Raw genomic sequence first — 15,369 nt, 5'->3', positions numbered from 1 at the left:
TGTGTTTATTTTATTTTTGTTCTGTTTACTGCATTAAAATTTGTATGCTATTTAATCTAGTTGATTGTAACTCTGATTTATTTAGCTATATAAATCACTTTGTTGTTACATTTTCATTCAAAAAGGAGTATATCAAGTATTTCAATTAATTAAACTACATACAACTTTTGACTATCTTCCAAGTATTCTCTTGAGAAAACTGTGAATGGAATCACTTGTCAATAGTACCATATATGTTATGTTTGGCTACCATGTACACTGTGGGGCTAATTTCAAAACAGGGTGCCTATGTGAAAGGTCCAAAACAAAACATTTTTTTATAAAGACAAGTATCTATGCACCTTTGTAAAATCGGTTCATAGGATAACCTCAAGTAGAGAACAGATCCTCTTGCTCAAATTTGCACCTGCTCTAAAGGTAGTGTAAATGTACCTATGTACGTTGCAACTCTGCCCAAATTCCACCTAAACCACACATCTGGAAACACCTATGAGCATAACATGACTGAAACTGATTCAATGGAAGGAGGCAAAGGGATGTGTAAAAATAAGAGGTGTTAGAAGTGGTGTGCTGCAAGGATTGGTCCTTGGCCTGATTCTTTTCAATGTTTTTGTAAGTAACATGGCAAAGGGGGTTGTTGGGAAGGGTTTACCTTTTTGCAAATGATATCAATATCTGCAAAAGGACAGACACCTTGGAATGTGTGGGAAACATGAGGATCTAGCAAAACTTGAGGCATGGTCTGGAGTTTCATGGCTAAGATTTGTTAGTTGATTTCCCAGTGAACATTTTCTTCCTTATATACCCCCCCCCCCCCCCCCTTTTAACCATTTCTGTTTCCCCTTTGTTTCTGATGGAGCAGGCATGTATAATGGTTTCAGAGCAGATTTAAATAAAGCTTGACTAGTGACTGGAGTGTGGGCGAATATTTTGAGCTTCTGAAGGGTATAATTCTATAAAACACACCTCAATAAAGGAGCCAATTGTGCACACTAATTTATAGGATAGGCGCACTCATGCACATGAATAACATCACAAATTGGTATATATGCACATATGTGCTAGGAGCTATTCTATGAAATTGGTGCACTAGTCGCATGCTCTCTAATTCTTTAAAAGTTGCCAAAAATTACGTGCACAATTTTGAGCCAATTAGCACCAATAATTGGCTTTTTAACAAGCAATTATTGGAACTGATTTAATTGCTATTTACGCATGGTCAGAAAGAATGGGCACGGAAATGGGTCATGGGCATAATGGGGGCGTTCCTAAAATTAACACATTTTGTTACAGAATAATGGGGATACGCACCTAATGTATGCAAGTACATTTGCACATTTCAGTTGGTGCAAATGGCTGTATCTAAAGTTAGGTGCGATTCCTGGGCATACGCACTATTCTATAAACCATGCCTAACTTTAAGCGCAGCTTATAAAATAGTGCTTTTTTTGGCGCCATAATGTAGAATCTAGCCCATGAAACGTAACAACAAATGGGTTATACCAGTAGATAGAGCATGAGGGTGTCATGGGCATTCTATCTAGTGATGCATGTACTGTATAGAATAGTATCAGATACGTGCATTGCGAGGCGCACCAGTTTGCGCCTGCCATTGACCTGACATAAACTGTTGTGCCTAAGTTTTGGTGTGCCCAAGCGGCTTTGAGCTACTGTTCTACAGTGGGTTAGGAGCACCTTAACGCTGTTACAGAATTGGTGTTAAGTGCGCTTCTTTATCGCGCCTACATTTAGGCACCACTTTACGGAATTGCCCCCCTTGTCTTTGATTTATGCCACTATCATGCCATGATAATGCTCCAAGAGCTTTCTTTATCCTATCCTAGCTGCTGCTGACATTATGAGGGGAACTCTGCAGATCCAAAAGGAATAATGGGGCTCATGTGTACTGTAATGAAGTGAACAGTGAATTACACGCTAGACAGTAGGTGCTGTCCTAAAAGCACCAATAAAGGAGGTTTATTTGGCCCAATATACAGGACGCATTATAGCTGCCATTTCAAGTTAAGAATATTTTTATTCATCTAATGTGCCAACACTTTTAACTGTAAATATTTCTCTAAGTCCTGAGCAGAAGTGAATCAAGTCTTAAGTGCTTTCATAGGACACCTGTAGCACAGTGACATAGCTATGGATGGGCCTGGGTGGGCACAGGCCCACTCATGTTTGGCTCAGATCCATTCAGTGGTGGCACCATACTCCCTTTTCCCCCTCTCCTCTGCCAACAGACTGGTATCTGCCCCTGTTTCTAAACCCCCCCCCCCCCCCCCGTCTCACCCCAGTGTACCTCAGAGGTGGTCGCAGCAATTCATTTCTAATGCCTGCGCTGCCCTAGCAGGCTTCCTTCTGCTGCATCCTGCTCTAACTGACATCACTTCCTGTTTCCATACTGGCAGGAGGTGGCAGAGGGAAGACTGCTGAGCCAGCGCAGAGAGAGAAGGAGAGATGTTGGGATGTTGGATGGGAGGGGTGTGGAAGGGCCCATCCAAGTTATCTCTAGGCACTCCCAAAATACTAGGTCTGAGTCTTCGCATTAAATATTTTGGTTTTTTTTACTGTACAACAACAAATCAAAATCATTTAAACAGAAGTGCCAATGGTCAGTATATGCCCGGTCATGACCAAATATTCAATGCCGGTGCATGGACATTGGGCAGCATTGAATAGCCAGGGCTAATTTAGCTGATGGAAGTCAGCGCTTAAAACTATGCTGACTGCTGTCTGATGAATATTAACCAGTAAGTTTATATCTGAGGAAGTGGAGGGTTAAGTGACTTGCACAAGACCACAAGGAGCATCAGTGGAAGTAGAACCTGATTTCCTTGGTTCTCAGCCTGCTGATTTACCCACTAGGGGCCAGATTCTATATATGGCGCTCAAAATTACGCATGCAAATTTGAGCATGTGCCAAATTTGTGTGCACAATTTAATTGGTTAACAAGCAAATTAGCACTAATTGGGTGCTATAGGGGAATTTTACAGTGCCATATTCAGTAAATGGTACCAAATATTAGGCACCAGGAAAAATCCAAGCTCGGTGCCATTATATAAAGGCCGCTCCGGACTGAGCACTCTTTATAGAATAGTGCCTAGTGGGATTCCTGCGCCCAACATTGGGCACAAAGACTTACACCAACTGAAACCTGGTGTAAATCCTAGCGCAAGTTGGGCGATGATCTCCAGAATTCTGTAACACTGTGTACATCTTTTGTGAATGCCCCTGACCCTCCCGTGCCCTTCCCTCCCCCCATAGCTATGCTCCATTCTGAGTTGCACCCGAGAGGATTTGGGCACAGATCTTTATTGAATCGTGTGCAACCAGATCTGCGTGCAAATCCAAATTACTGCTGATTAACATCAATAATTGATTGGTATCAGCCAATTATTGATTTTTAGCTCGTTATCTAATTTATTTGCGCACTGATCTCGGGATTCACACACAAAATTGAGTGCTGTATTCCATAAAGGAAAGTAGGTGTCTACTTTCCTTTATAGAATACTAGAGTAAATGGGCATATATTTAATTTAATTTGGCATTTATAATCTGATTACCTATCAAGTTCTGGGTGGAGTACAACAAAGTCAAAGCCATCAATATACAATCAATATGTAGTCCAGATATAATCAATATAACACCATTACATAATCCAAACAAAAAAACTTCAAAAAACAGAATACCATGTCATGCGTATAGTAATTAACTAATTCAAATACTTTTGAAACAGCCAAGTTTTTTACTGAACGCCGAAATCTCATATAATCCATTGTCAGTCTGATCCCCAGAGGTAAAGAATTCCAAAGTCTTGCACCTCTTCCAAGTATAGTTGTATTAAAAGTCTTTTTCAGGCTACACACCAAATGAGCAGGATCACCAATCTGACATCATTTACAGATCTAAGAAGCCTCTTTGGCTGATAAAGTTGAACATAGTCTGTGTATGGAGCAGGGGCTGGGGGGGGGGGGGCAATGTGTGCATCATGCAAAGCACTATTCTATAAAGATACGCGCATAAATCCTATAGGGTGCAACTTTGAACATAAGACTGTGTATGGAGCTGGGGTCTGGGGGGGGAGTAATGCACTCATCATGCAAATCGTTATTCTATAAAGATGCATGCGTAAATCCTATAGTGTGCAACTGAAAAGGGGTGTGGCTATAGGAAGGGCTTGGGCAGGTCAGGGGGCATTTACTAGAGATGCACGCAGTATTATGGAATTTGGGGGATCCGTGCCTAACTTATGCGCCAAGATTAACACCAGCTTTTAGTTGATATAAATGCTCGTGCCTACATGTTGGGCGTGGATCCCAAAGGTACATGCTATTCAATAAACAGTGCCTAACTTAGAGCGCAGTTTTTGTTCAGTACCGAAATTTAGGCACCATTTATAGAACTCTTCCCATGGCTTCTACTGCACTTGTCTCTATGGAAACTGCAGCAGAGAAAATATGCTATAGTCAGTAGTACGCACTAAGGGCTAGATTCTATATATCACGCCTAAATATTTGGTGCTGAAATGAAATTTGCCTAAGCTCATTCTATAAAGTATGCCTTAATAGGCGTAATTTATAGAATAAGCCAAAATGTCCACAAGGTATATAGAATACAGCAAGCGGCCATGAGAGCGCTTAACTCTAGGTGCGGTCATTTAATACATAAGTACATAAGTATTGCCATACTGGGAAAGACCAAAGGTCCATCAAGCCCTGCATCCTGTTTCCAACAGTGGCCAATCCAGGTCACAAATACCTGTCAAGATCCCAAAAAAGTACAAAACATTCTATACTGCTTATCCCAGAAATAGTGGATTTTCCCCAAGTCCATTTAATAATGGTCCATGGACCTTTCATTTAGGAAGCTGTCCAAACCTTTTTTAAACTCTGCTAAGCTAACCGCCTTTACCACATTCTCTGGAAACGAATTCCAGAGTTTAATTACACGTTGAGTGAAGAAACTTTTTCTCCGATTTGTTTTAAATTTACTACTTTGTAGCTTCATCACATGTCCCCTAGCCCTAGTATTTTTGGAAAGAGTAAACAGACGCTTCACATCTACCCGTTCAAGTCCATTCATTATTTTATAATCCCCTATCATATCTCCCCCTCAGTCGCCTTTTCTCCAAGCTGAAGAGCCCTTACCGCTTTAGCCTTTCCTCATAGGGAAGTCATCCCATCCCCTTTATCATTTCCGTCACCCTTCTCTGTACCTTTTCTAATTCCACTATATCTTTTTTGAGATGCGGTGACCAGAATTGAACACATTTATGCCAAGTAAAACTTGGTGTAAATACTGGCGCCTAACCTAGACACAGATCAGGTGTATTCTATAACCTTACATGTAGTTTTCAAGAATGCTAATGACCCACTGATTCCATGCCCAAAGCCACACCCCCTTTTCGGCAGCATGAATTAGAATTTACGTTCACTGCTTTGCAGAATATGCTTAGTGGGTACTCGCATAAATTCTAATTAACAATTAGTGCTAACTGCTTGTTAACATTCAATTATCAGCGCTGATCTGCTTGTTAACTAATTAAGTTCTGCACATTGTTATGAAATACGCTTTGATTTCCGTGTAGAAATCTTGCCACAATATATAGAATCCTGCAGTGAGGGAGTAATTCCATAAGGAGTGGCAAGAAGACATGCAAATGGCAGTACTCCAGTCATTTACAACATAAGTGGCCACTTTTACATCTATAAATAACTTCTTTTAGAACACTGTCTAGCGGAAAAGTACAAGCATGATTTACTGATGGGTGTGCAAATGGGTGGAGTTTGGGCAGATTGTGGGCAGAGTATATTGGTACTCACATAAATTATAGAATTCTATCATTTACTAGTAAGAAAGGCCTGTTTCTCAATCAAATGGAACAGGCGCTAGCAAGGGTTTTATCTATTTGTGTTTGTTTTCACCTGAACTGTTTAAATATATGTTTGTTTGTTTTTTTTATTGATAGTTTGTGTTTGAGTGGAGTTCCTAAATGTTGTACATCATTGTTCTATTGACAGAGTAGGGGTAGTTGTTTGTGTAGTTCTTGGCTTTTTCAGTGTGTGTGCATATGATTCAGACAGTAACTGTGTATGTGATAGTTAGATTGTGTGTGTGTGTGTTTCTGACAGTGACAGTGGTGGGGGTGGGTTTGATGAACTGCGATGGTGCATGAGTTTGTGTGTGTGTGAGTCAGTAATTGTGTGTGTGTGTGTGACAGTTACCTTGTGGGGGGGTGGAGGGGGGTGGGTTGGGGAACTGTGTGTGTTGTGTGTCACAGAGAGAGATCGTGTGTTTATGTGTAAGTGAGACAGGAGAGGTTTTTTTTCTCTGTCAGAATGAGAGAGGGAGTGGGGTGATGGGTGTGGTGAAGTGGTCTGTGTCGGTGTTGGGCTTGTATTGGGGTTCTGAAGTGTTCATCATCTGTGTTGTATTCTCCAAGGAGGGGTCAGTGTGTGTGTCTATGAGACAGACAGTGATTGTGTATGTGAGAGAGTTATTGTGTGTGTGTGTGTGTGTGACAGTGCCAGAGGTGAGGGTTACATTTTTTTTCTCTGTCAGAATGACAGGGGGGGGGGGTTTAGATGTTGCATGAGTGTGTGTGTGTGTGGTGTGTGTGTGTGTGAGTCAGTAATTGTGTGTGTGTGTGTGTGGCGGGGGGGTGAACTGTGTATGTTGTGTGTCACAGAGAGATCATGTGTGTATGTGTGAGACAGGGGAGGTTTTCTGACAGGGTGTTACATTTTTTTTCTCTGTCAGAATGACAGGGGGGGGGGGGGTTAGATGTTGCATGAGTGTGTGTGTGTGTGTGTGTGTGTGTGTGTGTGTGTGTGTGTGTGAGCCAGTAATTGTGTGTGTGTGGGGTGGGGAACTACGTGTGTTGTGTGTGTGTTGTGTGTCACAGAGAGTAGTATGTGTGAGACAGGGGAGGTTTTCTGACAGGGTGTTACTTTTTTTTTCTCTGTCAGAATGCTGCTGTTGCTTGGGCTCTCTGGATGATGTCATCCGAGGCTTCAGTCCCAGGCACAGCCAATCAGAATGGAGGCACGGACCCAGGTAGCTTCATGGAATGTTCATGGTGCAAACCTACTATAATAAAACTCACCCTCAACATTCTGAAGACAACGTTCTGAAGTCACTCAGTCACTCCCTGAAGGGTTCGTCAGTTCATGGTGGTGAAGCCACAACACTGACCATGTCTCTCAGCCCCGCCCTCGCATGACGGACCAATCAGAAAAAACACACTCAACGTTCTGAAACACAAAGGACCATCACAAAACCGTTCCCAAGCAACGCTAGGCAACGTAAGACGGACCTATCAGAGGAAACTACATGGCAATAAGGGAGGAGCATTCCCCAGCAGAATGGCTCATTATCTGTGCAGCACGGAGAGCACAGAACCACCGCTGGAACGAGAGAAGAATATTCCTGCTGTGGGTATGTGCAAAAATAGACCAGAAGGGGGGGGGGGGGGGGGGGGAAGAAATTTTTAAATGCCTAATGCCGGAACTGAAGAGTGCCGGAGGGCCTATAGCACAGACTATATTTGGGTTCGCTAGACATGGAGTTGATGGAGCCGGAGAACAGTGTGCCCCTCACCATCTGGGACGTAGGCGAACAGGACAAGCTGTGGCCCAGCTGGAAGGATTACCCGTGACCCAGCCAGCAGCAAACAGCGACCAAGGAAGGGGGAGGAGTAGGTTTCCCTACTCCTTCCCTGCCTAGGAATCGCTGGAGACTGGCTGCCAAACTAACGAAACAACCGCACACCGACGCACCACCTCCATCATTCGAAAGGCATCCACTCTTTCTTCAACAGAAATGCAAACTAATAATACAAAACAAACAAAGAATACATGGTTTCTCAGGAGGCTGCAGGTAACCCCCCACCCCCTTCCTTTTCCCCTTTTGCCGAAGCGGCCAAGGACGTGCCCAACCATCCCCAGCCTCAGGCAAGCTGTCTCCCACCTCGGGGATTCCCCGAGCACCCAGAAAAAGACGGCGCTGATTCCTGCAGCGCATAAATGTTCCAGCATTCCCCTGCAGCAGGCCTGAAATGGACCAAACATACCGGATCACCCCCTGACGGCCCGAGACGGTGCTCCTCTCCCTTCCGCCAACTTAAAACAACCATCCCTGTCCTCAGGCAAGCCGTCTCCCACCTCCAGGATGCCCAGAACCCCAGCCCAATGGAAAAAGACGGCGCTGCTTCCCATAGCACATTTCACTTCCAGCGTTCCCCTACAGCAGCCCTGAAACGGCCAAAAAATACCGAGAGACCAAGAACGTGCTCCTCTACCTTCCGCCCATCTAAAACAACACTGCTGCCTCAGCACAACACAAAAAAAAAACCCGGAAAAAACAATCCACCACTCAGCAAAGGCTGACCCCCATACAACCACATTTACATTTCACCAACAGAAAGACCCCCCCTCCACAAACCTCCTTGACAGACAAAACCACACACACACAATACAACAGAAACACACCCTCAAAGCCACACACCAATCCATCCCACTTTGCCAGCACAGCACATCCCCCAACCCCCCATCCAAAAAACAAATAAAAAAAAAAGGCACACATCAACAACCTGCACACACACCCCACCTTCACACACACACACACAAAATAACTCTGTGACACGTACACACACACAAAAAGCCACATGCTAGCGCCCGTTTCATTGGTTTCAGAAACGGGCCTTTTTTACTAGGTATTATATAGGATGTGTATATGTGCTAACATCTAGGTGTGGGCATTTACACTAGCCGCAGGGGTGGTGTAAGTAATAAAACCTTAATCTAAGCACTTTTTTGTCATTTGCACTAGTGTTCTATAAAGAAAATAGGTGACTATTTTTCTTTATTAAATAGACTTCAAACAGGCACCATAACCAGAGTCTGGTTTAGAATTACCCTCCACTCCCCTAATCTGCTATTTCAAAATTTTGCAAATCAATTGGCCCACAATATTTGTTTCAGCTGTTCTCTCTTGGTTTTAAGGCAGGGGTTGTAGAGTACTTGTGAGGAGATATGGTGAAAGAAAGGGGTTTGGGACTTAAACATTGAGGGATTCTGTTATCTTTGTTTACAGACATGTTGGGAACTATTGTCGGTATTTTTGAGGAAAGTTTGGAGGAGGTCATTTTTTTTTTAAATTAGACTGGGGAAGGAGGATAGATACTTTACGAACATAAAAGAAAATATAAGGCGGTACATCCTAGGTGTTCCAACATACTTTCTTAACAAAGAATTTGTGATTTTTAGTTTACTTGCTTCTTCTTTGTATCATTGTAATCCTTTGATATTCTGATTATACACACATTGTATCTGTTCTTATTTTTGATTTGTATGTGTATTATTCAATAAAGTGACCGCTAAATATTAAAAAAAAAAAAGAAAGAACCTGTATTGAATATACAGTGGGCCTGATACCCAGCAGCACTTATCCAGGAAGGACTAGCTCCTGTCCCGATAAATGCCACTTACCAGGGATATACCACAAACAGGTTTTATGAAAGGAGATTGCATGACATCAAAACGTTGAAGCCGTCTCCCCCACACAGCCTCTATATTGTGTGACCCCAAACATTCTCAGACACTATTGAAAACAATAGCAAACTTGTGATGTTTATGATTGCCTATGTGTGTGTGTGTGTGTGTATGTGTGGTTTTTTTTTTTAATTTGACAGCTTTTTTAATTTAAACTCTGGAATTCATTCCTAGAGAATGTGGTAAAAGCTGTTAGGTTAACTGGGTTTAAAAAAGGTTTGGATAATTTCCTAAAAGAAAAGTCCATAAGCCACTATTAGGATAGACTTGGAAAAATCCACTGCTTAGTTCTAAGATAAGCAGCATAAAATCTGTTTTACTGTTCTGAGATCTTGCCAGGTACATGTGACCTGAATTGGCCACTGTTGGAAACAGGATATTGGGCTTGATGGAACTTTGGTCTGTCCCAGTATGGCAATGATTACATTCTTATGAAAGCTTCCTATATGCAACCAGTGTTTTGTTTTTTTAACCTCTGAGGGTGAGGGGTTCTGGGGAGTGATCCATAGTCCTGCTGCAGGTGTGGCACTCCAGAGCGGCAGACCTGATTCTGGAGCAGCAGGAGACTTGATTTTTGAAGGGGGCAGCTTTAAGAAAGGACCCAGCTCTGCCTGAGCCTTGGGGCTGAGTTGTGGGGACTCCCACAGCTCCAAAAACAAGTCTGCCACTCCAGAGCACCAAATTTTAAAAAAAACCTTGGGTTACATATGGAAATCTTTCAAATAAAAAACAAACAAACACATAGACAGTCATAAACATCACAAGTTTGCTATTGTTTTCAATAGCGTCTTCGAATGTTTGAAGTCACACAATATGGCAGCAAGTTCCGCCTACTGGCTTCAGCCCACACAGTGGGCCAGATAGGCTCATGCCGTCTCCTGTCATAAAACCTCTTTGCTATACCCAGACTTCAGCAACATTATGTCACGATCGTGCCCATGTTTCAGGCTCTCAATCATCTTGCCACCTGGTGGCCAGACCTGGTGGCTGCATTGGATTGTCTGTGTGCTGTTTCCCAGGTTCCCGAAGTCAGGCAGGTCCAGTCCAGATCTTCCAGCCTCCCAGATTGTCTTGGGAGTTTTGGAACTTAGCAGCATCCTTACCTGGTGAACGCTCTTGTATGTGGCCTTTATTAGTCACCTGGAAGCTTCTGCCTTTGCCTTGCCTAAGGCCCTGGTTTGTTGGTGCTTGTTGCACTTCTGCCTAGTCTAGTTTTTATTCAAGTTCCTTGTCTGATTCTAGTTAGTCTGTGTGTAGTTTAGCTTAGGGTTATTGTTTGTTTCCTAGTCTTGTTCCTTGTTTGTCTTTCTGTGTTAGTTTCTGTTTGTCTGTGTTTCTTGTTCAGTGGCTGCCTGGCAGCTTTCAGTTCTGTCTCTTGTCTGTCAGTGTTTGTTCCCTGTTTCTGTGGCTGCTTGCAGCTTTCAGTTCCCGTCCTTTTGCTTGTCCATTTCCTGCCTTGTGTGGTATTGTCTGTCTGTGAGTCCTAGCCCAGTTTCCTGCTGCCTTGCTGTCCATGTATATTCCTTTCCCCTCTGACCCTCAGTCCCTCTTCAGCCTAGTTGGTCTCCAGTTCCTGCCCTGTCCTGTAAGTCCTGCCGGCTGCCTGCAGCCAGGGGCTCAACTCCTGGGGAAGGGCGGCTAAGTGCAGGTGAAGTCTTGCTATTCCTGTCTGAGTTCTGTCTTGTTCCTGGTGTGGGGTGGTTTTGCCTGCCACTGCCACCCCTCGGCAGTGGCCCAAGGGCTCATGAACCTAGTGTCTGCCTTGAAAACCTAACACATTATTCAGATAATGCTGCTGAAAATCTTCACTGATCACCCTGGCACTATCCAGATAGTGTCCAGACAGCCAGAGGGCGGAGCCAAGGCAGAGCTTGAAGTTACTGGGTACTGCAAATATTCAGTTCCTGGTACCCAGATAACTATCTGGATAAATTGGGCCAGCAAAATAGCTGTGATAACTTATTTGGTTAGTTAACTGGGTACTGGTGCTAAATATTGGTGATACATAGATAACTTTCACTGATCAGTCTATACCTGGATTTTCAGAGCATTTATCCACGAATCAGCCAGCACCAAATATTCAGATATAGATTTTAAATGCTGAGGCAACATCTAAAAGTAACACTGCCCACAGTGTTTAAATATCAGGGATAGTGCATTTTCCTAAGGCCACGGATGTTGTGGAATCATGAATACTGTTCTGTCTCTTTGGCTGAGTGACATGATGTTTAATACAGAATAACTTCCTCAAAAAGCAAATACTTACAGTAAGATTTCCACACAGGAGGTCTGTATTCATCATTATCTAAAAAAAAAAAAAAAAGAAGACACACTATTAATGGCATATTAACACAGAAAATACAATCTTTATTAAGATCCAAAAACAAATTTCATATAGACAGTACATCTCTGCCAAAGTCAAGCAAATAATAAAACATGAGAACCACCTGTGCGTTAATCCAAACTAAAACAAAGTTTTGGATTAGCTTTAAAACATTTATAAAAGTTTCCCTCCTTCTTTCTTTCTCGTCCCCCAAAAAAGAGCAACCCCCCCACTCTGTTTCTGGTAAAGAAGCAAGAGGAAGGTCTAAAGACCCGGATCCTCATCAACTCATGTCTGTAGCCAAAATGTGTAAAATTTCCATATGTATGATCTCCCACCCCCAACCCTAATAAATTAAATAAATCCCAACCAACATATATCAAAATGAACCGTGAGAAAGGAACAGCTCCAAGATTTTCTCCCAGTTAGAAAGAGTATGATTCTGAGAAGCCACCAAATGTTCCATGTCACAGAGCTACCAAAGCCTATTCACCCATTTCACCAAAGGTGGAACCGTAGTCTGCTTCCAATGACCTGCCAAAGTAACTGGCATAGCATGACGTACCAGCAATGACTGAAAGCATGTGAGACCAGGTGGCTTTTTATGAAACAAAAATATTGCTGGGTGCCACAAAATCAGAAAAGCCAACCATCTCTGCAATCTATATTGAACAGCTGAGAAAATACATTTTTAATAAAATGTTCAAAATCCTTAGCACTGGCCAGTATAAAGTGCTTGTTTAGGGGGTAGGGCAGCACAGGCACCCACGTGATTTCATAAAACAGGCTCCCAGAAGCATGTGTGCTCTCACACAGATTTACGCCTGCTCCGAGGCAGTTACCAATAAATGTGTGTACTCTAACCCCCTAATTCTATAAACATGCATGCACAATTTTACCCTTAGGACTAGATTCTATATATCACACCTAAAAATTGGCGCTGAAACGAAATACACCTAGGCGTATTCTATAAAGTAGAAGTACCCATCTGTGTGGCTAAATTTAGTTGCTGGCAGTTACGCCAAATGTAAATGCCGATGCCTAAATTAGGCACGGACTGGGTGTATTCTATAATCACGTACACAGATTTTAGAAATGTGCACGAGCCGCCCATTCCACGCCCATGGCCATGCCCCCTTTTCAACTATGAGGCGTATGGTCAAAGCACTGAAACTTACAAAGTGATGTGGAGGGGCATTTTCGAAAGGGACGTCCAAGTTGCAATTTGGATATCCTTGCAAAAGGGCGAAATCCAGGGGCGGGAAAACCCGTATTTTCGAAACAAGATGGACGTCCATCTTTTGTTTTGAGAATACCATCAGAGACGTCCAAATTAATTATACCGATTTGGACGTCCCTAGGAGAAGGACGTCCATCTTCCGATTTATGTTGAAAGATGGACGTCCTTCTCTTTCGAAAATGAGCCCCATAGTAACCTATGGAACTTTGTTAAGTCTAAGTGCTATGAAAATGAGCACCTATGTGACTTAGAATTTATGCACATCATATTATAGAATATGCTTAGGCAGCTCTGTGCATAAACTCTAATTAATGCCACTTAGTGTCAATAATTGCTTAATTGGCAATTATCGGCACTGATTGGCTTAACTAATTAAGTTGCACGCATAAATCCAGTATATGACTGGATTTGCATGCACAACTTAAGTCATGTTATGTAGAATCCAGGGGGTTAGTGTGTAAAGCTGCGTACGCAAGTTATAGAATAGTGTCAGTTACATGTGTAACTTAATTTAACAATTAGCTGTTAATTGGCATTAACTACCAATTAGTGGCTTTAACTGGTGTTAATCAGTGCTACTTGTCTCTAATTAACTGATCTTAGCCAGGATTCTACAAATTAAGCGTGCAAAATTCAAAGTGCACAACTGTGAGGGAGCATGAACCTGGGAGGGGCATGGGCAGGTCAGGAATGTGCCCTGCACTTGTGCACACAGGTTATAGAATACTAGCAGTTGGGAGTCAACTGACAGCTGTTAGGCACAAGCATTCACACCAGCTTTTCAGCTACCATAGGTGCTTGTGCATAAAGTTGGGTGTGTAACTGGACTTACACTAGTATTCTATAATTCTATTCCATGTACTTATGTCCTGCTTCCATCAACTAAGAATCTAAGCAGGTTACAGCAAAACTTAATATATAATCAAGAACAGAAAGATCAGTATATTACTAATCTTCTATATATATATAAAAGGCACCACTGAAGCCTCCAGCCGGAAGTGTGAAGCGCCAGAGATATCCGGTTTCCCCATGAGTGAAGGAAAACAGCACAGCAGGAAATCCCACAAAACAGTGAAGGACTCAGAGGGGGGAGGGGAGAGAGATGCCCTCACTCTCTCTGTAACAAAAACAACACTGAAGGACTGGACTCGGGAGGGGGAAGGAGAGAGGGCAGGGCAGGGACACACACACTCCCACATGCACACTCTGAAGAAAACCTTGCTAGCCCCCGTTTCATTTGCATCACAAACGGGTTTTTTTTTTACTAGTTACTTAAATATATTTCAAAAAGATAAGTTTTTAATGCTTTACGACATAACAAGTATACTGAAATAGTTCATATTTGCTCTGGTATTGAGTTCCAGATTTTACTAGCTTAATACTTAAATATACTATCAAAGATTCTGTCATAACAAACTCCTTTGGCCGATGGAAAGCCCAACAATAATGCAGAATGAAAATGAGAGCTCAACCTAAAAGTTGGATAGGCTATTAGATGTGTAAGAAATAAGGGACAGTTCCTTTCACAGTAATACATCATGACTTCTACTTCCTAGTATCATCCATTATCCTTTCCTTTATTGTTTTTAGTCTCATGCATTACACCAATGGTCTCTAATGTTTCTCACACCTCACACTAACACTATCTGTTTTTGTCTCACCTAGAATGTAAACCGCACTGAACCCTGGAAAGGGGATATTAGCGGTATACAAGAATTGAATTGTAAAAAGTCTAAAGATAACACAAGCAACTTTAAATTCCATGTGAGCATTCAATGACAGCCAATGCAATCTCTTGAGCAAAGGTGTCACATGATCAAATTGTGAGCAGCCATAAACCATTTTCACTGCAGTATTCTGCAGCACCTGTATCCTGTTAATCAAACCTATTTTTATACCAGCATACAAGACATTACAGTAATCAAATTGTGACAATATAATTGCTTGTATTATTAATCGAAAATGTTCTGGAAAAAAGGCCACTTTAATTGCCCTTAATTGGTGTAACTTTAAAAATACTTTCTTACTCAAATAATTTACTTGAAGCTCCATTGTCAACTGAGTATCAAGAATAAGGAATGGCAATTACGCGTATGATTGCTGATATAGAATTTGCGCCTAGCGCACATCATCACGGCACCTAATTTTAGGTGGCATGTAGAGAACTGGTCCCTAAATGTGTACGTATATTGGAGAAATTCTATAAATAGTGCTCAAAATTTGGTGCGGAAAAAATCAGTGCTGAATG

General features: G+C 42.3%; 1 protein-coding gene across 1 annotated transcript in view; it reads right to left on the bottom strand.

Annotated features, from left to right (window-relative positions):
- CHN1 (chimerin 1) overlaps positions 1 to 15,369 on the bottom strand; it is a 252,033-nt gene that overhangs the window by 176,849 nt on the left and 59,815 nt on the right. Inside the window, 1 exon segment of the mRNA XM_030209742.1 lies at positions 11,825 to 11,863. Within this exon segment, the coding sequence (XP_030065602.1) occupies positions 11,825 to 11,863 (39 nt within the window).

Source organism: Microcaecilia unicolor, chromosome 7 (assembly GCF_901765095.1).
Source record: "Microcaecilia unicolor chromosome 7, aMicUni1.1, whole genome shotgun sequence".
Classification (NCBI taxonomy): Eukaryota; Metazoa; Chordata; class Amphibia; order Gymnophiona; family Siphonopidae; genus Microcaecilia; species Microcaecilia unicolor.
Note: the sequence above shows the minus strand (reverse complement) of the source record. Positions and strands in the feature narration are given on the sequence as shown.